Source organism: Chaetodon auriga, chromosome 13 (genome assembly GCF_051107435.1).
Source record: "Chaetodon auriga isolate fChaAug3 chromosome 13, fChaAug3.hap1, whole genome shotgun sequence".
Classification (NCBI taxonomy): Eukaryota; Metazoa; Chordata; class Actinopteri; order Chaetodontiformes; family Chaetodontidae; genus Chaetodon; species Chaetodon auriga.
This window is the reverse complement of record NC_135086.1, coordinates 19,681,193-19,704,970: the sequence shown is the minus strand read 5'-3', so window position 1 is coordinate 19,704,970 and position 23,778 is coordinate 19,681,193. Positions and strand designations below refer to the sequence as shown.

General features: G+C 43.2%; 1 protein-coding gene across 1 annotated transcript in view; it reads left to right on the top strand.

Annotated features, from left to right (window-relative positions):
• The first annotated feature begins 1,235 nt into the window (after positions 1 to 1,235).
• klf7b (Kruppel like factor 7b) overlaps positions 1,236 to 23,778 on the top strand; it is a 64,667-nt gene continuing 42,124 nt past the window's right edge. Inside the window, exon 1 of the mRNA XM_076747581.1 lies at positions 1,236 to 1,712. Coding sequence (XP_076603696.1) covers positions 1,611 to 1,712 — 102 coding nt within the window. The 5' untranslated portion in view covers positions 1,236 to 1,610. The remainder of the gene's footprint in view (positions 1,713 to 23,778) is intronic.

Below are 23,778 nucleotides of genomic sequence, written 5' to 3'. Positions count from 1 at the left end.
CTGATGACAATACCACAAAAAAATGTGTATTTGACTATTTTTACCTCTAAGTGTTCTCCAAAAAAAGGGCCATTTCCTGTATTTATCCAAAGAAATATCTCTATTTATATTCAGGTATTCCATATTTAGGCCATCTATGTGTATATTTAAGGTATCTATACATATATTTAGGCTATTCATCTTTATATTGAGTCTATACTAGTGTATATTTCAAACCCTATGTTATTTCCCTATTTGCACTGAATTCCTTCATTTAGCTGCAAGCAGCATATCCTCGTTTTCAGAATTGCATTGGTTAATAATATGCTAACGTAACTCTGCTCTTTGTGACTGAATATTCAAATTTTTGTAGCTCTCACAGTTTGCACAGTTTCACATCTTGAGTCATTTTCCTGCAATAATCAGTGATAACGTTCCTAATATTTTTTGCATAGTACTGTCATTAGCAGTGATGGAAAGTAACTACGTGTATTTACTTATGTGCATTCAAGTAGGAATTTGTTTATTTGTGATGAAGTGTTTTTACAGTGTGGCATGCTGCTTTTTACTATAATAACAGTAACTGGAACTCTTCTTCCACTATTGATTATCAGTATATGTACTTTGTCATTATACACAGTGACATTTGGCAACAGTGAGTATTAAGAGTGGGCACAAAAAAAAAAAAAAAATGCAAATGAATGTGGATTTCCTAGACTCCAAACATGGACAAAAGGGGGATAAACTCTTGCAAAGTGAACAGGTGGGAGGACCGTGCTGAGCTCCTCTCTCCACTGCGTCCCTGCTCTCCGCACAGACATCACCGCATGAAGACCACATGGAGCAGTCTCTCCACCATCACAGCTGCTGCTTCTGGCGCTCAGCTGCCTCTTTCTGCTGATTCTTACAAGTGTTCTGGCTTTTTGGTGACTCTTTCCTCGGCAGTGCTCGTGGTTTCTCTCCTCTCTGCCTGCGCAGCCTGTAATGACTGAGACAGGAATGCTGCTGCTTTTATATAGGCCTCTAAAAATAACTCACCCCTCACTGCCATCTACGGCCGGACTGACAGCCTCCTGCAGCCAATAGCATCTCTGCCTCCCTGCGCGCTCCGCCCCCTCCCTCGGTCTCAGCGCCTCCTTAATTGGACGTCAGTGACATCATCAACCCTATTTACCTTATTAGGTCACGCATGAAATTGATTGACAGGTGGCTCCTCCCCTGCCTCCCTCCCCTCTCGCGCCGGTCGCCTGGATTGCAGCGGGGTCCAGTCTGCTGCTGGAGAAGCAAACCTGGCAACCTGGCAGCTTGTACGGAGACCGACTGGCAATCTGGCAATGCGGAAATAGATCTGGCACCCCCAAGTCCGGACTGAGGAGAGAGGCGTGACATAGCGAGCAGAGAGGAGAGGGGATTGCATTGACAAAAATAAAATAATCAACTCTTTCTTTCCTGTTCGCTTTTTTCTTTTTTCATTAAAGTGCTCAGGTGCGCTCATCTGCACCAGCTGAGATTTTTTTTCCCCAGCATTTCTTCTTTTCTTACTTCAAGTCTGAGAAGAGGAAAGAAGAAGTGCGTTTTACCGTTTGGATCCCGGACTTCTTTACTGAGTTTTCCTGTTTTTTGCATCAAGCATGGATGTGTTGGCGAATTACAGTATTTTCCAGGAACTCCAACTCGTTCATGACACTGGTTATTTCTCTGCGATGCCTTCCCTGGAGGAGAACTGGCAGCAGGTCAGAGATGATGCGTTTTCTCTTCTTTTCCGGGAAACTGAAGGGGTTAGAAACTGGGATGATTTATCATGTGTGCGCTGCTTGCTGTTTTTTCCTCTGTGTTTTTACTGTTTTGCATCTGTAGTGCGCTCAGGAGCGGCAGCAGCAGCCCCGTGCAGTTGCGTCTTTTTTTCTTTTTTTTCTTTTTTTTCGCTCACATGGAGCACGGCGAGGTCCGCTGACAGGAGAAAACACACACACACACACACACACACACACACACACACACGGGGGAGTGGGGTGAGAAGGGGGAGGAGAAGGGAGAGGATACAGACAGAGCTTTACGCACTAATGGCACTAATGGACAAACAGCATTTTAAATACAGTCTGAGCATCTTTACATTTACGCCCCGTGCGCTACTACGAACGGCTGCCCCCTGAAGTGTACCTTAAATATATTTAAGGGTTAATTAAGCCCCTGAATCATTTAGGTAAAATCAGAAGCATGAGGCTGTTGTTCCCCTTCATGATGCTCAGATTTTAACTCCAATCTAAAAAGGCTTTCAAACGCACCTGATAAACAAAACAAAAAAAAAAAACGCGTTTGGTCAAGCAGAAAATGTTGCTTTTCCTGAAAGATTGAGGTTTTGGAGATGAGAGGTTTTCAGCTTCACTTTGGTCTACTAAGCATCAAATTCAGCTGCTCTGCCGTTTGTATTTCTCTTGCACATTGCCCTTATTGTTAATACGACACAGTGTTGGATAGAAGTCAATGTGAAAATGCTGCTTTTCTCATGGCTTTCCTTTAAACTTGACGTTTTGGAGATAAGAGGTTTTTACCAGGCAGCAACGTTTAGGGCTCCACGTTGATCTCATTCAGCTGCTTTATCCCTTTAAGTTGCTTATGTGCTGCTTATGTCACCTGAATGTGCATCTGAAAAGTTTAGCATTTAAAAACAACAGTTTTCCTCCAACTTTCCATCAAGGTGTGACTGTTTGTTGTCCTGTTGTGCTGAATGAAGGAGACTTTCTGCTGTGGCTGCATTTAATTGATACCTGAGAGCTGATCGAAGGTGAACATGGAGTGATTTTGTTTTTCAGTCACTGTACTGATGTTGGAGTTGGTTATAGTGTGACTGATGTGATCGATAGACCAGTCTGTCAGGCTGATATGTTTGGATTGTCACACACACACACACACACACACACACACACACACACACACACACACAGGCAGTGTAAGACGGACACATGCCTAATAGCTAGTGACTTGTCTTTAAATAATATATCTGCATCTGCCACTGTTTGTTTGCAGATAATCCTGCTGAATTATGCATCATCATCCCCCGCTATAGAACATTTACCAGACTCTGCATGAGAGCCAACAGACTGTCTCATAACCTTTAACTGAGATGTAAATCTTTATTGGACTTCTATTAAAATACATTCAAAGTCAATTGCGGTGATTTTTCTGAGTACCAAATACGTCTGGGGTCTGCGGGGAGAAAATCTGAATGAGGACTGAAAACAGTTTTAGACTCAAAATTTGATATATAGCACCTATGTGAGTTTTTGAATGTAATTTAATAAGAGAAAAATCAGGTGACACAAATATTTTCCCTCAAGTTTCCACCCTTGAACTTGAGAAATGGAAGCTGTTAATTGGAAGCCATCTTCAGCCTCATGTCTGAGTGTGTGTGTGTGTGTGTGTGTGTGTGTGTGTGTGTGTGTGTGTGTGTGTGTTGGAGTGTGTTGCCACCTGCTATTTAGTGTTCAGTAAACCAATACACCCTAAGACTCTCCAAGGGTCTGCGCGAGGGACAGCATCTCCTCAGATGGCGCTGGGTCGGTCCATTGTGTGCATTTGAAAGGGCTGGCCCATGTGTGTGTTTATATAGTCCTGAATGAAGCCCGGACTGCATTTCTCCTCCCCGACTGTCTTACTGACACAAATTCACACTGCCTCATCCTATTTTTAGTCCAAACAGCACTTAGTTTCATCCCCTGTAACCTATTTTTTCTGTCTGTAAGCATATTGTTAATTGATTGAGAGTTTTCATGCAGTTCCAGGTTTTGATGTCACGTCTCACTTTCCACAGAATGGCTGCCAAATCTGTTTAAACTGGTGCCTCCAGTCAGGGGTGCACACCTGGGTGATTCCTCACAGTGTATCCGCACATGCAGAAAACATATTTCATGTTAATACAAATACTGTTTAACTAAAATGAGAACACTGTGCGGTGATGTTTGAAATTTGACAGCCATGCTTGCAACCCTTGAACCAAAAGTGAGTGACAGCACTTGTTTTGTGTGTGTCGTTAAAATGACGAGGGCGCTCTCAGAGTTTGTTGTTTATTCAAATCCACATTAGCTGCTACTTCAGCAACAACTAGTGGCAATGAAAGGTAACTGGAGGCAAAGTTGTCTTGAAGGGATGTTTTTGAAATATGGCTGTTTCTGTTCTTATCAGGAATTAGTGGCAAACGTGTTCTAGAAGGGCACCCATAGAGTGCAGACCTCTGCCAAGGCCAATAACTCATGCTTCTATGATATGCAAATCTGCAAGCGCAAGCACATTATATGTGTGGGTATATGTCCAAACTATCAGATGTCATATTTGGATGTGAGTAAGAGGATAATTAGTTGCATCATTTCCAGCAGCAGCTGGCAGCTGTGATAGCCCATTGTACACTACCTGCCCAGCCCCAGACAGCACAGACTCAGTGTGTGGGCCGCTGGTGAAGAAAGTGGAACATCCAGCAGCTAAAGAGACAGATGACTATGTTCGGAGTTGGTGGAGACCAAAACAGAACAATTAACGGAGTGAATATTTACATTCGTCAGGTGGACAGAAACACGACGAGTACTCAATGCCGATGTCGCTTCAGGGCTCCCACACATTAAGAGGGCAAGTGTTTGCCCAGTGTCCCTCAGACAAACTGCAATATGAGCATTCAGACTCTCCAAAGAGAGCATTTTTGATATATTTTTAGTTCTTCAGAGTGCAAAACGTTGGGCTATTGTGGACAAAAGGCCAAAACTGATGGAAAAGATGTGTGTTTTCAAATTTATCTGCACTAGTGGGGACAGTCTCAGGGAGAGCATAGAGACAGACACACACACTGAGACCAGGCACACCCACATTTTTTCCACTCTTGTTCCTTCTGTCTCCCTCTATCCCCTCATTCACTCCATCACACACACACACACACACACACACACACACACACACACACACACACACACACACACACACGCACACATGCTTGGCTGGCATGCACTAATGGAAAGCTATGGTCTGGCAGGACTCATCCCGCCACTTTCGACAGTAATTGGCCGTTTGCTGTCAGACGGACAGAGAAACACACACACACACGCACACACACACACACACACACACACACATACACACACACACACACACATATATACAAACAAACAATCAGATTTGTGTGTGTCATTTATCGTTCCTGTCTGTCCCTGCACCATGCTCCTGGTCTTTGTTTCCTCGTACAGGCTTCTTTTATCAGCTGCTTTGCATCATGGCTAAACATGTGGAAAACACACTCTCTCTCTCTCTCTCTCTCTCTCTCTCTCCCTCTCTCTCTCTCTCTACCCTGTCTGTCAGCCTTGTTGCCTCTGACAGTACGGGCCCATGTTCTGCATATAATTGCTGCATCTTTGCAGGTTTGGAATGATGTGATGGGCTTTAGGGATTTGCGTGTGTGTGTGTGTGTGCAGTGTCCAAGGATAAAATGGCAAACCCAGACTTTCCAATTAGATATAATCCATTTAGTTCAAAGCAGAGCCCTGCCAAAGTGTGATGGGAAAAATAGAGACAGCAAAAACAAAGGGTTGGTGGAGGTGAAAACTGAAGCAGAGGTGGTTCTCATGTGGTTGTTGTGAATAAAGATCGGCATTTACAGTGTAAATGGACACTGCGTGCAGGTAACCAGCCTCATTTAGAGGCCCAACAGTGCTTTTAACAGGCTCATTCTCTCACTGCCTCTTTCTCATCTTGTCTCTTAATTTACATAGTCTCTGTGTCTGTAGTTCTTTTCAAGCTGATTGATTTATTTGCTGCGGTGTCATTACAGCGCTATGCTAGAGCAACCAGGTCTGTGTTACTGATATACAGTGTCTCCATTAGGCCTGGCGAGCCTGCAGCCTACAGCCCTGCAGCTTTCTCCAGAGTGCATTCTGTCAGTATGGTACCTGCAGCAGTTTATCATCACACAGATTCAACCATTGCATGTGCTTCTGTCCAGTCCTTACAGTATTTCTACTCACCAATCACAGCTAGTTTTCACGTTAAATCCTCTAATTCAGCAGTGCTGTGAAAAGCTTTTGGCCCTTGAGAGGCGCATCCTGGGTCTTGTCCCCTGAATTTGTCTTGCCAGGCAGGGTTCACTCTTAGGTTATGTATCGCCACTGCAAGCGCCATCATTTCTCTGTTAACCATTTCTAACATTTCTGTGCCTGAACTGAACCATCAAAAACACAATAACTCAGCTGAAGCTTTTGACTTACGGAGCTTGTTGGTGAGCTACACAGCCTGGGAGGAAATACTGCCACCCAGGTTAAATTCAGTTCAGAATGTTTCCTTGGGCTTTTTTCTATGCACCAACATTTTGAAAGGTCTCACTGGCTCTCACTGGAACCTCTCCTGTATTGTTATTATCACTGAATTCTTTATCAACCCACATTTTCCACTGACAGACTGACAGTTACATGTTACTTGCATTAGTAAGTTTCATTATTTCATCTTTTAATATTTTTAAAGCGGAGTTTTGTTTGGTTTGGTTTTCTTTGGAGCCACTAAAATGAGACCCAGTCTGACTCAAACCAATAGACAAACCAAGTTGTTGACCATAACAGTAATAAGATACTCGTCATGCTGTGAAGCTTCTCTTGTACAGTGTCTGTTGTTTCACCTTCCTCTCTTCCCTTTGGTAACCTGTTAACCTACTACAGCAACCATGGCATGAACCAGGCTCTCTCTCTCTCTCTCTCTCTCTCTCTCTCTCTCTCTCTCTCTCTCTCTCTCTCTCTCTCTCTGTCTCTGTCTCTCCCCCCTGGCTTGAGGCTGGCCCTGGGAACTTTGACAAGATAATGAATTGCCATGCATGCTGCAGTTTTTCACATTTCACAGCCCAGTAACTCTGTATGTAGGGATGGAGGGAAGGGTGGTGGGGATGGGTGGCGGTGGGAGGATAAGTGGAGGAAAGGATGAGAGAGAAATAAGAAAACACCAGTAGACACAATACATGAGGTAAAAAGAATAAATGCAGGTGAAAGTTAGATTCATATTTTTTCACGGCACCTTCTTTTTGTGTCGCTCGCTGTCCTTCCCGTGTTACCGCAGACGTACACACATGCAGGGAGTTATGTAATTGTCTGTGTTGCACAGCTGCTTCCTCATAGTCACAGTGGATGAAAAAAAAAAAAAGCGGAAGACAATGGAAAAAAACAAAGGAACAGAGAGAAAAAGAGGAAAGAGAGGACAGAAAGGAAGGCGCGACAGAGAGAGGGATGAAGAGAAGAGGGGAGGAAGCTGCTGATTGTGTAATAACGAAATGTCAGAAAATCGACTATTTGAAGACCAACTTAACGTTGAATTTAATATATTTCATATTAACATCAACAGGAACTTTTAGTGCTACTTCTGCATGGCTCTATTAACATATTTGTAGTGCTGGCACAAGAAAGACATCAATCAACCAGTTTATTAAAAGAAAATGAATGAAACCTTCATTCAATTAATACTTTGTAGAACTTATTTAGTAAAAAAACGTAATATGCTGGTTCCAGCTTTTAAATTCAATAAATTATCATTTTGTGTAAAGTTTATCTTTTTGGCCTCGTTCATTCTTCCTTCAGTGAACAAAGTGGAAGTCCCATGTTGTCCTCTGCTCATGAGGACTGTGCTGTCTGTCCAGCACTTCACTGAAGGGTGAAATATCTTAAGAACTTTAACGCAGATTGCTGTGATGTTTGATAAAGATCTTCATGTTCCTTAAAGGATGAAACCTAATGACTTTGGTGATTCTCTGACTTTTCATCTGCTGTCTCCAATACGTTCCACTCGTCTAGAACTAAAGACCGATTGCTGCTCTGTTTGCAGACCAGTTATTCCAAGATGGTTACTGAAAATGACGCCCAAAGCAGAGGTTTATTGACAAATGAAACCTGATGCTTTGCTCCATAGCTGAATCAATTCTGTTAGCAATAATATCAGATTTTATTTAGGGGTGCACTGACTGCCAACAATGATGGTTTTGCTGCCAGTTTTCCTCTGGTTTGTTGACACTTTTCTTATACAGCCATCAGAATTGACCCGTATGAACAGCTTGGAGGCTGACATGCTTCTCACCACTCAGCTGCTTGTGATTTGCTTTTGAACTGAACCTGCCAGGCTCAGGTTGATCAGCACAACTCTCGTCAGTCTCTGTGTGTCAGCCCAGTGATGGACCGACAGACTGTCCACGGTGACCTGCCTCTTGCTCACTGCATGCTGGGACTGACTGCAGGCCACCGTGACCCTGAACACGACAAGCTTTATAAAAAAAATGGATGACTGGAAGCAGGGGTGGAATATAGTAAAATCTATTTACTCCAATACTTTTCACCTTACCACTTCTAACAGAGTATTTTTACATTGTGGTATGCCTACTTTGACGGAAGTAAAAGATCTGAGTTCTTCTTCCTCCACTGAACGGGAGTCTACAATGATTTCTCAGCAAACTTTAGACTTTGTCATACCAAAGAGATCCTTGAATTTGCCATTCATAACTGTATGTATATATCATAGTCCAGTGACGACGGGAGAACAGAGAAAGAAGGGAAACATCTGAAGCTGTAAAAACAGAAGGCTTTAGTCACGAACGTGCCTCCTCACTTCTTACAGTGTGGAAGCTGGTGCCAATATTGTCCTCAGTATGAGCTGCTCTAATCACTGCATTCATTCATTTTCTTTTTTATCATTCTCCCAAACACACACAGTTATTGTCTATTCCTCATAATTTGAAATCACTCGAGTCGAACACACACACACACACACACACACACACACACACACACACACACACACTCGCCCGAGAACCCATAATTCAGTAAGTGAATAAGGCATTCAGTCTACGGTGGCAGAGATTAGATAAGAAAGTGAGCAGTCAGACTGCTGCGGCAGGAAAGCAGAACAAATGAACTGCACTCGTGATGGCGAGAGCTTATACTGTGAAAGCCATAGCCCTGATCTTTCAAGATGAGTGGTTTTCTATGGAGGACAACTCTCCAGCACGATTCACTGTGGAGCCTGATTACTCCAGTTTACAAGGAGATTTACCCATTCATCTCTTCACGCTTCAAGCACACCGTGGAAGTCATCTGATCACACATCCTGTGTTACATACTATACACATATTGATTTTTTTGCCCATATTTATGATAGGAAACGCTAGAAATGTGCTTGTTTGCTGAGTTACATGCTCTCAGAAGAGAAAACTGATATCAGTTTCACCTCTGTGGCTTCAGTAAAGGAGGGCGTTTAGCCTTGCTTAGCAAAGAGTGTGAGCAGGGGAAAACCTCTGTCACAGCTTGAACAAAAGCGAAGCTTCCAACAGCTGCAAAGGTGTCGAATTTACATGAGGTACGTTCAGAGTGAGCAGGTTAGCATGTCAGATCATTGATCAGTGACATGCTCGTATTTCCAACAAGTTATCTCCTGAGACTCATCACTCTCTGGTTGCAGCTTCTCTTCTCTTTTCAGCCTTATATAAGCCTTCTCCGTAGGAGTGTTAACTGTCTCACAAGAAACATGCAGCTCGGCCTGCAGTCCTTCTTGGAACAAATAAATTCCCTTGAACTTAGAGCGCCAGCTTTCTGTCTGCTTAGTGACTGAGAGCACCAGTAGTCACTACATCACCGGGTTTCCATCAGCATCCGTTACACGTCGGATGTGCCAAAGCATTGTGCTGCGTCACTTTCTTGTGCGACTGGGCTCTTAGGGAAGTCATCTTTCACCGGCTGCATGTTAATGCACCATTCTGGCACTTTTCCATTTATTTGAAATATCAAGCTACTTATATAGATTCTAGATCAGGGAAGCACTGGACTGAACTGCACCGAACCATAATCATACCTTCAAGGACGTCAGCAAAGTGAAGCATTTTCAACTGAATGAAATTTCTACTACAGGCCCAACGATGCTGTACCTCCACATTATGGACACAGTTTGTAATGAATCTTCAGCAGGTATTTATTTTATTTACTGTTTCTCTATGATCTGATTCGAGACTGGGTTTGCTGATCAAATGCACTTGTATTTGGGAAGTTATTCCAAAATAGAGCAGCAGCGAGTGTTTGACTTGACTGTTTTTTTTATTATGAGAAATCCTCCTGGTGATCACAGGCTGACCTGCGTTGACACACACTCACTCACACACACACATACAGGTATGTGTGTGTGTGTGTGTGTGTTTGTGTGTCTACACCCTGCTGAGGCAGTGTTTGCAGACTGATTGGCTCAGGGATAAAGCCTTGTGACCTGGCATCCATCCAACCCTCCCATTCTGTAGTCGCCTCGCTCGCTCTCTCTCTCTCTCTCTGTCTTTCTTTTCTTCTCTCTCCCTCGTCCTCCCGCCCTCTCTCCCCCTCTCTGCCTCCCGTTCTCTCCCCAACATCCTTTTGTTTACGCACATTTTTAATTTGCACATAAAAAAAAGGAATGGAAATGATAGAAATTTGGGAAAAAAAACAGCTAAAATATAGCAAGAAGTTCCTGCTCTAGTCTGAGGTGGGAAAGTTGACGTGTCAGCACAGTGAAGGTGCAATAAAGGCTGATGGAAACACATTTTCCAAATAAACAATGACATTGTAGGACCTGCTTCCTCTTCTGTTTTTCTTCTTCTCCTTTATCACTGGCAGGGTGGAGAGGACTCGGAAACTCTCCGAAAATAAAGAATGAAAAAGGAAAGCTGAAAGACTCGCGTTGTGTTTGGCCAGAGGAGCCGAAATAATTCATGAAAATAACATAAATACCAGCAGCAGTGAAATGTCACGAAGTACCAGAGGAGTTACTGCGGCTCTTTTTAGAGCGTTGTCTTGTCATGATCTCCTGAGAGTATCCCCACAGCACCAGTTAATGAACACGCTCATTCATATGACGCTTTGCAGACTTTTTGGGAGATTTTTTATTTTTTTCTTTAATATCTGCACACCTGGTCGGAAACACAGCCTCTTCCTGTCTCATTAGTTCTCAGCTCCTGTGCTGAACCAACAGCCACCAGGGCACTCATATGTGCTGTGTGTGTGTTTTGGTAATGACATCATTCATAGTGTGCAGAGGATGTTGACAGTGGCAGAGGAAGTGAGTGTCTGTGTGTGTTCGCTTGCCAAGGCCTACAGTTGGCAGTGCACCATCCAGGATACATGCGAGCGCGCGCACACACATGCACACACGCACACACACACACATCTACTGCTGATTTCACAAAGATCTCGACTCGTGTGCAAGATCTGACCTCGCTCACTCTTGCTGTTAGGCTTGTTTAAAGTAAGTTAGACAGTGTCTATCTCAATAACGACCAACTTCACCTTCTGACCCCCGACAATAAGATGGAACCATGGCTCCAGTTGTGTTTGGTTAACTGTGTTGTGTAGCCAGCAGAGATGAGGAAGAAACAGTGGCCATCTTTGGAAATGTTTATTTTTCGTATTGCTACTGCTTCACTAAATTTTCCCCAGAAAGCGTCCTTGTCACTGACATTGTAATTATGCCAGTCGTTTGCCTTCTGAAATTGTTTCCAAAGGCACCGTTTCTTTCTGCGCTGCAGTAAACAGAGCTGAGCCGCTTCAACCTGCCTTTGAATGGAACATTTCAGTGTGGAAAGTCAAATACGAGCTGCTGTTCATCTGTTTGGAGGGATGGTGAATTATTTTGTGTTCTCTCTTCTCTTCAGTGTGATGGTTAGGAAGGGGAAAGGGACAGAAGGCTGAATCGATGCATCGTGCATCAGCTTCGACACGTGAAACCCCAGATGAATCATAACAAATGTACACAAGATTGGTTACTGTACACATCACTGCTGTACTTTACATCAGACAAAACTTTTCAGATGTGAAAAACAAAAACTTCTCAGTGTTGTTTTGTATTTGGATTGCCGTGTCATCTCAACAGAGACCTTCTAAATGTCAAAATGCGACGATGTTGAACTATTGCCAAGCGCGTCTCAGAGCCACAGTCACAGTGTGTCTGTCTGAAACAAGCACCTGCTAAAGAGTTTCATCAGGATGTCACATTGTTTCAGGGCATTTGAGCATAATATACTGTGTGTGTGTGTGTGTGTGTGTGTGTGTGTGTGTTTGGAGACAGAACAAGAGACAGAGTTGCAGGGAGCACAGAGCGTGCCAAGCGTTCTTGTGTGCCTTTATGCATGCATGGTTGGTGTGTGTGTGTGTGTGTGTGTGTGTGTGTGTGTGTGTGTGTGTGTGTGTGTGTGTGTGTGCAGAGTGGGACACAGTAAATGGGTCATATGCAGTGGAGGAGGATGACCTTGGGAATTTGTCCTGTTTTTCTTCACAAGTCTGCCGACGCAGTTCTTTGTCTGTGAGAGACGGAGAGGTAGAAACACACTGACAGAGAGCTGAGAGGCAACAATTAGCAAAGCCGAAGCTAAACCTGTTGACAGGAAATGAAAAGGCCTTCGCCAAACTGTTGCCACAAAGTTAGAAGCGCACTGCTGTTTAAGATATCAGCGTATGAGGTAGCATTCAGTAGTTTCTTAAAGGTTCCTGGGGGACCTTCAGGCACACTGTGGGACTGTTTGTCTCTGATTGGATCCCTGTCTTGTTTGTGAGGTGCACAGACACACAAAAAAAAAGACTTTTTTTGTCAGTTAACAATGTTGGATTTAAACCACTTTAAAAGTCAGCTTTGCAGATGTTTTATGAGGACTGAAATGCATTTAACACATTTGTTAGAGCTCAAAGATGCGCGCGGTGTGTTTGTGTGAGTAATGCTGAATATAAATAGAACTTTTGCTTGTTTGGAGGAAAACCCCGCTGGGCACCTTTAATTGGAACTGAGGAAAGAATGAAAAATAAACCCAGACCCGAAGTACACTAGTTCACCAGCGTCCACGTCCGATCTCCTCCTTCAGCATCTCCTTTCACCAGCTGTCTTTGATGTCATTGCAGCAGTATGTGTTTGAAATGTTGAACACACGCTCGTTCTCCTTCCACCAGTCTTGCATGCAAATAATGCCTCCTCACATCCTCCATTTAAAAGCAAACTCTGCGTACGTGAGTTCAGAATTCTTTGTATTTTATGGCAAACCTCAGCTTCATTGGCCCCCGCTGGTGTCACGTCTGCCTTTCAGTTTCCTCGAGCTCCCATTGGTTAGATCCACCTGATCTGATCGCTGGATATCAAACAAACACGAAAACAGCTGCGGGGCCAGAGATGTTAAATATCTGAGTCACTAACTGAATCCACATTATGTCATTACCTCTAATGTGTTTCCTGCTGCAGCTGCGAGAGAACTGACTCATTTTTTGGATGAGACTAAAGTTTTGAACTAAAATACACCTGATTGGATAATTCAGTTTTACTTGTGTTACTAAAAAGAACGACTCCTTCCTCAAGTCTTGAACTTTAAGTAACAGCAAACATTGATTCAGGCAATAAAGATGCTGTTAATCGTTAACGTTTGAGTTGTGGCTCATCAGGTCACTATTTTTCACTATTTGTCAGAACTGCATGTTATGCAAGTATTTCTAAATCAGGCCAGCTGTGTGCTGCTGTACTGTGTGTGGACAAATGGTTGTGGTGTCTGGCCCAGCAGTGCCATGCCTGCTATACTGGCATATGTGGGTCGACAGCTATTTTAATCCACAATGTTGCCAGGAATACCTGAGGGAGTAGACCAGTGCTGCTGCTGTGTGTGTGTGTCTATTTATGTGCGTATATAAATGTGCTCCCGGCCCGTATGTACATGTTCACAGACATGAGAGACAAATTCGAGCTAGAAAGTGCGTGTCTGAGAAAAAAGTCAGGGACTCTGAATAATGTGTGTTCATAAACATGTTGTTCACTGGTCGTTTCCCAGAGAAAACCATTCCTTTTCCTCCTTTTTTAAGGCGGTTTAAGCGGCTTAAAACTCCCTTCTGTTGCCTCTGTCTCTTTCATTTTGTGTGCAAGTGCACCTGATCAAACAGTGAAGGTGTTGTTCTTAACTCTTTTATCGCTAGATGACTGCGCAAATGAAAAATAGTGATTAGACTGAGGGGGGGTCAGGAGTGCAACCTGCTAACCAGTTTGTTTGTGGGCTGCTGCTTTGAGACCCTGCAGCGACTCAGAAGTTGTAGGTGGAGTAGCATAAACATAGAAATGATACCAATTACTGTATATCAAAGTCAACACCTCAGCTTAAAACAAGTCTCTGAGCCTCTGAGCCAGCCTCTCAGATGTGAAGATATATTACACAATATCTTTGGATTATGGGCTGTTGGTTGGATAAGGCTGCCTTGAAACTAATAAGAAGAATTTCCCCATTTTATTGACAAAGGGATCAATAGGAGAATCAATAATAATTAAGACAATAATAATGGCAGTTGCGGGATTATTTTAAATCAGTTTCCGACCGGTGTGTCCACAGAGAGTCGCCCAGAGCAGAGACAGAAGGCATGCCTTTTCAGATTTCTGCACATTAGTGTGGACATGGCCTCAGTTTCCAGCTGGATGAAAAGCAAACTCCACTTTGATGCCAGTTGTAGACACAATTTGTGTGTGTGTGTGTGTGTGTGTGTGTGTGTTTTGTGTGTGGGTGGGTGTGTGCTTGTGTGTGTGGGTGGATGCAAGCATATATGTGTGTGTGTGTGTGTGTGTGTGTGTGTGTGTTGTGGAAGAGGGGAGACATCTGAATTATTTAAGGTTGAACTGCAGGACACAGCAAAGTGGAGAAATAGATGGTGTTTCTCTTTTACCCCCAAGACAACTTTCTATGCAGAGAGGGCTTCATCAGGCACACACACACACATACACACACACACACACACACACACACACATACACAGAGGCATGGAGGCATGTATGAGTCATATGTCCACCCACTTTGCTTTCCAGCAAGGCCAATGAGATCAGTGGCTTCCTCAAAATACAAAGACCTCTGGAGGTAAAGGAGAGAGCGAGGGAGGGAAAGGGAGAGACAGCCAGACCCTGGTGGAAAAAAAAAGGTGTGATGACAGTAGAAACCTCCCTGGAGTCATACACACTCTCTCTCCCTCTCTCTCTCTCTCTCTCTCTCTCTCTCACACACACACACACACACACACACACACACACACAATCTTGTTCATCTATCCGTTTGAGGGCTCTCCACTGACTAGACTAAATCTCTCCACATGAACTCACAGTGATCCTTCTCATACTGGAATAATTCTATATTTTCATTTTATTCATTCTCTGTGTTTTGTGTGAGCTGCCGTCCAAGTTCCCTTTATTGTTTTTGGTTTTTCTGAGGATATTTGCATGAGAATAAAAAGCCTTGGAACGTTTTTATCCGTGAGACAAACCTTCGTAGACTTAACGAGCGCATATAGACAAGCAGCACATAAAAGGAAACACCTGAAGACGTGAGTCCACACAGGGCACAAGGGTTCACTGGATGTTTTGATGAGTGTGAGAAAGTCGCCTGATCTCAGAGCAGCTGAACACATGTGGGAGATTTTGGAGAGAATTGTTGGACAGTGCTCTCCATCAGCGTCACACTAAATAAGGGAATACCATTTGGAGGAAGCCCTCACCCTCACAGACTGTATATGTCTGAATGATCAAAGCATGTCCTCTCCATCTCTATGGCCTGTACTGAGCTGTTAAGTTCCATCAAAGACCACTTATACAAAGGAAATCTGGCCAAGAAGGTTACAGACAGAAAGGTTTAAAATCAGCCAGACAGGCAGAGTGAGTAAAGCAAACAATAATCCTGCCTAAAAATACTAAAAACACTTTCAGATTACACACAAACCACTATTATATGTCTTGGTGTGATAGCTGGTGATGCAAAACACGTTTGGCATCAGATGAGTTGAGTGAATTTGTGTGTCCTGATGAAATGCTTCTGTTCAGGATAAACGAGCTTCATGAGGTTATGACAATTGACACATCATAAATGATTCAGTGTGATGAAGGATGTTTGGGTGCATTTAGTCAGATAAGTGTGTGATTTCCTCTCATGAGGACGAGGATTGCATGATTACTGTGCAGAACAGAATATCTCTGTTAATAACTCTGATGTGATTTGGCTCTTTGATACATTTACATTAGTCTGTTACAGGCAGGGAATGAATGAATGAATTTAAACAAGTGGAACATAAAGGAGGGGATCAGCTGCTGTTGAGTCTTAATGGATTGACCCTTTCCGTATATGAGGGTGTGTGTGTGTGTGTGTGTGTGTGTGTGTGTAAGATGGGGTGGAGGAGGGATGATGTGAGGGATGAGGTCATTGTGTAGTGTGAGCATGCGTGACTCTGTGTGTGTGCGAAACAAAGGCGGTTGGGACTCTGTGTGTGTATAAGTGATGACTTCATTCGTTATACATTTATTTATGATCAGAGTTACACCTCAAGCGCTGTGTGTGTGTGTGTGCGTGTGTGTGTGTGTGTGTGTGTGTGTGCGTGTGTGTGCGTGTGTGTGTGTCATAGCCTAAAGGGAAAAGACAGGACAGAGAATTACATTTTCTGATCTATCGCAGTGATTTTGGACGGCTAAGTCATTATCTATACATGAAACTCTCTTTGCCATCAGAGCATCACTTTAACTGAGTGTTAGCGTCTTTGAGTAATGTTTTTGAGATCTCTAATAAAGGAACAGCCCATCATTTTTGGAAATTCTCATATTTTACCCTCTGTTAGATGAGACGATAGATATAGTTTCATCTGTGTGTCCAGGACAGAGACGCAGGACTGTCCAGGACATGTTCAGCCTCACGTGACAAAGGCTGGACGCAGGGGGAAACTGATTCATCACTGTACATCGATACGTATTAACATGTCTTTATTAGCAATGCTGAAAGTTTCTTATGTATTTTTATCAACATGCAGCTGTGTGAAACCTGAGTGGAAAGTCTGTTTTCTCGGTTGTTTAGCATGTAGCAGCAGCATGTGTCTGCCAGGTGATGTTGTGTAATGAAGCCCTGGTCTGAGTCAGGACACAGATGTGTGCACAGATGTGCTTTGCGGAGTGAAAACAAGTGACAGCTTTGCATAAAATTTGCACAAATTGAAATGGGAAGAGGAGAGTGTTTTGTTCTGCACAAACATCTCCATGGCACTTGGTGTGTGACTTTCTTTTTTTTTTTTTCTGTTTTCTTTCTTTAATGATAAACTGCACTGATGCACACTCGCCTGTGTTTGAAGTTCAGTCACTCAAGATTTCCAGCCTAACTTTTCTGCTCGGCGCTGATTTAAAGCTTCTCTGACTGCTTCTCTTTGCTCTGTAAACAATTCACCAAACAGCATCGTGGGCCGGTCAGCGGTGCTGTTGACTCTGCCTCTGATACACATCAGCAGATCCTCTGCACACTCTCCCTGTTTGCTCTGCTTTTTTAAGAGCAGGAAAAGCTCCAGCAAGCGGTCACAGAAAAAAGTACTTTTTTTCGGCCAGACGAGAGGTTCGCATTGGTTCTTTTACTGAGGAAGAGCTTCTACAAAGAACCACAGTGATTCAAAGAACCCTCCCACCCCCCTCAAATGAGTAATGACAGCATCTGGAGGATCTGTTTAGAATTAACTGACAGTACAGGATCAACATTTTTCATTTCTTTATTAAATTTACCTGCTCTTCATCGGAGACAGCCTGATGCGTTACAGTGCATGTCGAGACTCCTGAATATGAAACCTGGTTGCTCATTCTGCGGGCCTTGATGATGATGATGATGACAGTGTTTCTTTATATGCTTCCCAATAGGCGAAAATCAGTTAAAGGTAATATAGTAAACGTTGAGATAAACGCTGAGTGTGCTGCTTGTCTTTGCTCCATCACTGTGAATGCCGTGGGGTGAAGATGTGTGCAGCCTGCACTGAAAACAGCCACACTGTAGGGAAGTCAGGCTTGTTTATTTAAACAGCCCCATTGGAGTCCCACAAAAGAAGCTGCAGGACTTTCTGTTGTGCTTCCTGTCGATTTGTTCAGAGCGCAAACTACAGCGCTGGAGTGCAGCTTGCACCGAGCAGAGGGCACAGCAGTTTGCACCGATCAGCGGTCGAGGACGGCGCACGCTGTCTGCACAGGAGATGGAGCATGGGCAGATGCAATAGGCCAGTAAAATCCTATAGGTACATTTTGTCTTTGTGACCTCCTGCACGTCTCACATCGACGTGAATCCTCCTGAAGTGTTGCTAAGACGTTTGCTTGCCCTCATATTGATATAAAACATTCAGCTGATCAGGAGCTTTGGAGTTTCACTCGGACATCATCCTGATCCCTTATCAGGGCGAGACGCTGCACAGAGTCAGTTTGACATATTTTCTATAGTGTGAGCTGTAAGTCATGATGTGTTACGCTCTGACAGAGGCAGTGCACTGACACACACACACACACACACACACACACACACACACACACACACACACACAGTAACAGACTTGTTGACGTGACCTCAGACGGGAAAGGTGGCGATCCTCCACTTCTACACTGTTATTGCTGGGTGAGTGCATCTAACTCTATAATTTTCTTAGCGTGTGTGTGCGTGCGTGTGTACTGTGTGTGTGTGTGAGTGTGTGTGTCTTTTCCTTTGTTCTGCCCTCTCTCCCATCTTTCATCACGTATTTGTCTCAGTTTTGTTCGGCTGCTTTTCTTTGGCCCTCTCATCGTTCTGAGCAGTGAAGATTAGCTTGGCATGTAGGTCTCACACACACACACACACACACACACACACACACACACACACACACACACACACAATCCAGCGTCTTACAACAAGCTGTTAACCCCCGTTTATAAGTGCCGTCTTTGAATCAGCTCGGTGAAAGGGAGTGTAATCCCTGCCGGACGATTTAATAGTAATCTCCATATCCTGATTAGATTACACACAAACACACATGCACACACACACACACACACACACACACACACACACACACACACACACACACACACGTTGTCTACAACACTTCTGAAGGACGGAATAGAAATGTTTTTCTTAAATCAACAGGAGTCATCTCTTCCTCCTTACATTCACCTCTCTGTATTATATTTAGTTTACTCTCCACGTATCTGTGTTTCTGGGTTACTCACATTTTTCACTGCATCTCTTATTCTTCATGATCACACACAGTCATGATGGTCTACAAAGATTAACACTGATGATGTCTTTTTATAGCCTTTATTTGCTTTCATGTTTTGGTATCTGACAGTGCAGAATGATAGAAAATGTGGAGTCTTTGTTTCCGCCCGTCGTGCGGAGTGCATCAATGCCTTTATATATCTGATGTGTTTATTTTTAGCTTGACAACCTCATATTCACCCAAGGCGAAACAATTTTTAGCTTAAACAGTTCAGACTTTTTGTCTGTCTGAACGACTGAAGCCCAGACGATACTTTCCATGAGGGTCTGCGGCGAGGGTCCACGTGCAGCCAGAACTGTCTGCATTGTAAGTGCAAGTAAATGTATGAACACAACAATGGAAGAAGACACCCAAGTAGAAACAGAACTGTGTGTGTGTCCATGTTCCGCGTCCATTTTTGGACTGTAATGTTACCCAAAAGACCTCTTACGACTCTTCCTCTTTAGGCTGTGTTTAGACTGACAATAGCCTTGCATGCAAACATTAAAAAATAGAATAAAATGCGGCCTGTTGTCCCGAAGCAGACGGCTCCAGCAAAGAAGTAAGAGCTGGCTCAGCTTTCACCACAACATGGCGATCGACAGCTAACACCACAGCATCAATCTCACAATTGTTGAGATGGAGGGTAAAATAATTGCTGCTGTGATCATTTTCCAATTATAAACTCATAATATTATAAACTGCTAGAAACTAGAAAGCTGCACCCTTAGAGACACATGAACATCAACCGCTTGGACTTTCATTTTTATGGCTACTTCCTGTTCATTTTTGCAAAGGACGAAGCCGCCCCGCACACAGCAGTGGCGTTGTTATTATTTTAATATCTTTATTGCTTATCTGCTGTGTTTGATTAAATGTAATCTACTCCATCTGTTCTCGATAAAGTATACGATCAGAAAAGTCTGTCAAATTTTTGTGCAGTGACCTCCACGCCTGCATATACTGACTCCGGTGAGGAGGCTGTTTTTTGCACACTAGCTGGCTGCTGACAGACACACACACACACACACACGCACAAACAGATACACACACACACACAACCCAGCAATCATTAAATGAATGTATTCTTCAGACTGCAGACTGTCAGCAATATACCAGGAATACATCAGGGGGTAAAAGTCAGCATGTGTGCTGTAGTAAGGAGTCTGTCCTTACACACACACACACACACACACACACACACACACAGCATCATGGTGCTGACATCATATATAAACACCATCATTACGCAGAACATCATTTAACAGCTTGTGGTGTCTGCTTGTGTTCAGACTGATGTGTGGGTGATAAAATCAAGCGTGTTCAGAGGAGCAGCCGTTTAAACTAAACGATCGTCACCAACAATAACCTCATTTAACTGGATGAGAAATGGGCAAAGAGCGACAGTTCACCAAATAACTGCCGGGTGAGCTAATGAGCTCTCTTCCAATGTGGGGATGAAAACAATAAGCTGAAGCTGCAACTGGAAAAGAAGGATTAATAATGTGCTTCTGCTTTATTGAACATTACTCAGTGACGGGTTTATATGTCACTAACTACAGTTGAACGCTCTTTCTGTAATTGTGCTGTCCTGCATTTGGTGAGTAAAGGGCTCCATTAATGACTGAATATGGAGTTTGTTTATTTGATTATTTGATCAAATGGGAGCACGATTATTTAACTCTGAAAGGTTCTGTGAATATTCATGGGTCATGATATTCATGGCCTTTATTTAAATTATTTGTAACACACCTATATGAGAATGAGGCCTTTATTTACAATTTCCTCTATTTGATATAAGTATACTTAATTTTGGGAAGAGTTTCTTGGGGAAAAGGTCCTTCATTCTGATCTATCCCGCTTTTATTTGTCTTGATGCAAATTAAAGGATGTCCAGTAATTAAAGCCCTCCAGCGAGCCCTGTAGATGTGACCTCACCTTTAAGTAGGGACCACTCTGTGGAAGCTGGTGGGCATCCGAATAAAGACTAAAGAAATTCAATCAGTCCAGATGGAGGGTGACCAGTCGGCTGGGTACCAGTATGAATAGCTTTAAGCCGGCATCCACAAAGTCAGCAACTCAGGAAGCAGCAGGGTGGCACAGTCACAGAATTATAGTATCAATGTTAGGCTTTGTGATATGTACCTCTGGTTCTGCCCTCTGACAGCATCTGCAGGCCTCAGGTGACAAAGCCTGATGCTTTCACTTCTTTTCCGCGACACCGACACGACATAAAAAATGTCCGTGAACTCGGTCACGCAATGCAGACCGCCCTCCAGGACCCTCCACAGGGGGGCGGGATGGTAAAGGCCACGCTCAACACAGCTTGACTGACCTTAAACAGGCTTGTACTTCATCACACTCCCTCTCTCTCTCTGTGTGTGTCTCTCTCTCTCTGCACACACACACACAGACGCAGTTATAGATGGGTTGTCATATTGTCACACGCTGTAGAAAATGCAGCAGTAATATCAGCATTTTCCAAAGCTGGATTCAAAGCGGGGCTACCTGCTGACAGCAGCTGATACTGAAGTAAAACTCACCTCACTCCACAAAGCACACGTATAAAAGTAATCAAATGTAAATTTGCATACTTATCATGATTGGACCAGCTGCCATGCACACACCACGGTATGTCTTTCATATAGCTAAATAAAGCCAGAAGCCCCCTGTGGATTTGAATGGGAGATATAATGTGTGACTGTGTGTGTGTGGAAGTGTGAAAGCGTGTGCACGTACATTCACATGCATGCTATCTCCTCTCTGGGTAGTTGGCAGGAATGCAGTCTCATATCTCAGCATTAACATAATGTTCTACCTCACTGGGTTCATTGGGTTCAGTGCGGTGTTGTTCAGTGAGGCTGGTGGATACAGAGATGATCTCTGTAGGACTCTGTATTTTCTCTGTGTTCATGACATTTGTTTGTTTGATCCAATTTACATACAGTATGCAGTGTAATGATGATCAGTTCCTTTGAAAATGTTTTTACAATATACAAGTACGCGTGCGCATTAATGAAAAGACCGCAGCACTGCAGCAGCTCTTTATTCTCTCAGCTTTGAGTTTTTATATCCAAAGAGATTTCATGAGGGAGTCGTATCAGTAATGCAGTTCTTACACAGGTACAGGCAGGGACAAGGACCTTCAGGTTATGAAGGTCCCTGTACAAACGTCATTATTAATACATTTTTCTGATTGCATAGTGTGGAGGATAGTGTGCAGGAGTTTTTGTTGCCATGCTCTTCTCCGTCTATAGGTGTGCCAAAGTCATTCTGCTCTGAGCTTTAACAAATTTAAAATGCTAGCCTTGATACTTGCCTTGGGTAGAATAAGCAGTCCTGGATTATTACCAGTTATTTTTCTATGGTTTTAGCAGCTCAAACCGCGATGGTCCCTTAGATTCCCACTGTAGTTTGCTGTGTATATACTGTATATGCTATGTATTTATATAGAAACAGTGAAGTATATATGTATTGATATGCTGTGCATAGACAATGCAGTACACATACAAGGAGGGTCAAGAAGAGTATGTTTTTTATGTGCTTGATCAATACTTCATTGAAACGATGAGCCCGTTGTACTGAATAGAATATTAAACCCAGGAGGGCCGAGTGTTATGCCTGCAGCATTCCATCACATGGAAAAACTCCGGCTGTCCTGTGCATCCATTTAGACAGTTTTCCCCAAAATTCACCCTGACAGTTTTGGAAAACCCAGGATTTCTTGTTGGATATAAAATAAAGTGGATTGAATAATTCTTACATTAAGAACAGCAAAATTAGTTTGTAGATTTGTCAGATCTGACTTCAGGTCATTTTCAGTTTGAGATGAGAACACCAGCATAACGAGGTGTGACTGTCAGCTTCCACATTTCTATCTGATTTCTCCAATTCTGAATGGAAATCTGGTGTTTGAAATTGTTTTAGAAGGATTTGCTGTTTTGATAGTCAGTGATTGTGAATAACGGTGCTGTGTTCAACCACACTTCAGCTTTGGGTTTTTCTTTAGATACTTTCGAGTTCCTAGGGGTTAACTTTTGAATGGAACAATTGATTTCTAAGACAATTTAGGGGACTTAAAATCGCAACATGAGTATGAATTAAGCTTTATGGGCAACAGGTTTTTGTAATTATACGATTAAACTGCATGGAACTGTGCAAAGTAGCCGAGCTGCTACATATAAAACATGACTGGTTTTCATTTGGTTCCTCACCATTATTCGACTTCAAGACATTTCCCAAAGCGATATTGTTGAAGCAGTTAGCAAACGGTGAAACGGCACCGATTGATCCACACCAAAGCAGAGCCAGAGGGCAGATTTCAGACCTGGTCCCAAAGTGTCTCGGCCCTGACAGACAGGGGAGGGGACAAATGAGACAGTGTCAATATTGAAACAGGCTAATGGGCTAATGAATGTGGAGAGTTCTGCCTAATGTTCCCAACAGAGCTCCTAGCAAAACCATTAAAGCACTTTTATATGACTAGACAGGCACAATGCAGTAACTCGATTTATGGGGTACTTTCATGGTCAATTAGGAAGAGAGAGAGAGGACAGAGGCCTCATATGGGAGGTTAGTGTGAGCGTGAGTGTGTGTGTGTGTGTGTGTGTGTGTGTGTGTGTGTGTGTGATATGAGCTTATTAGCTTTAGACAGGGTTACGCCTGTTTTTGTCAATACTGTCCTGAGTGACAATACTTGTGGTTGTGTCATTCTGATCAGCGTGGAAACAGACTGAACAACTACGCAATAAATTGGCTGTCAATCAAA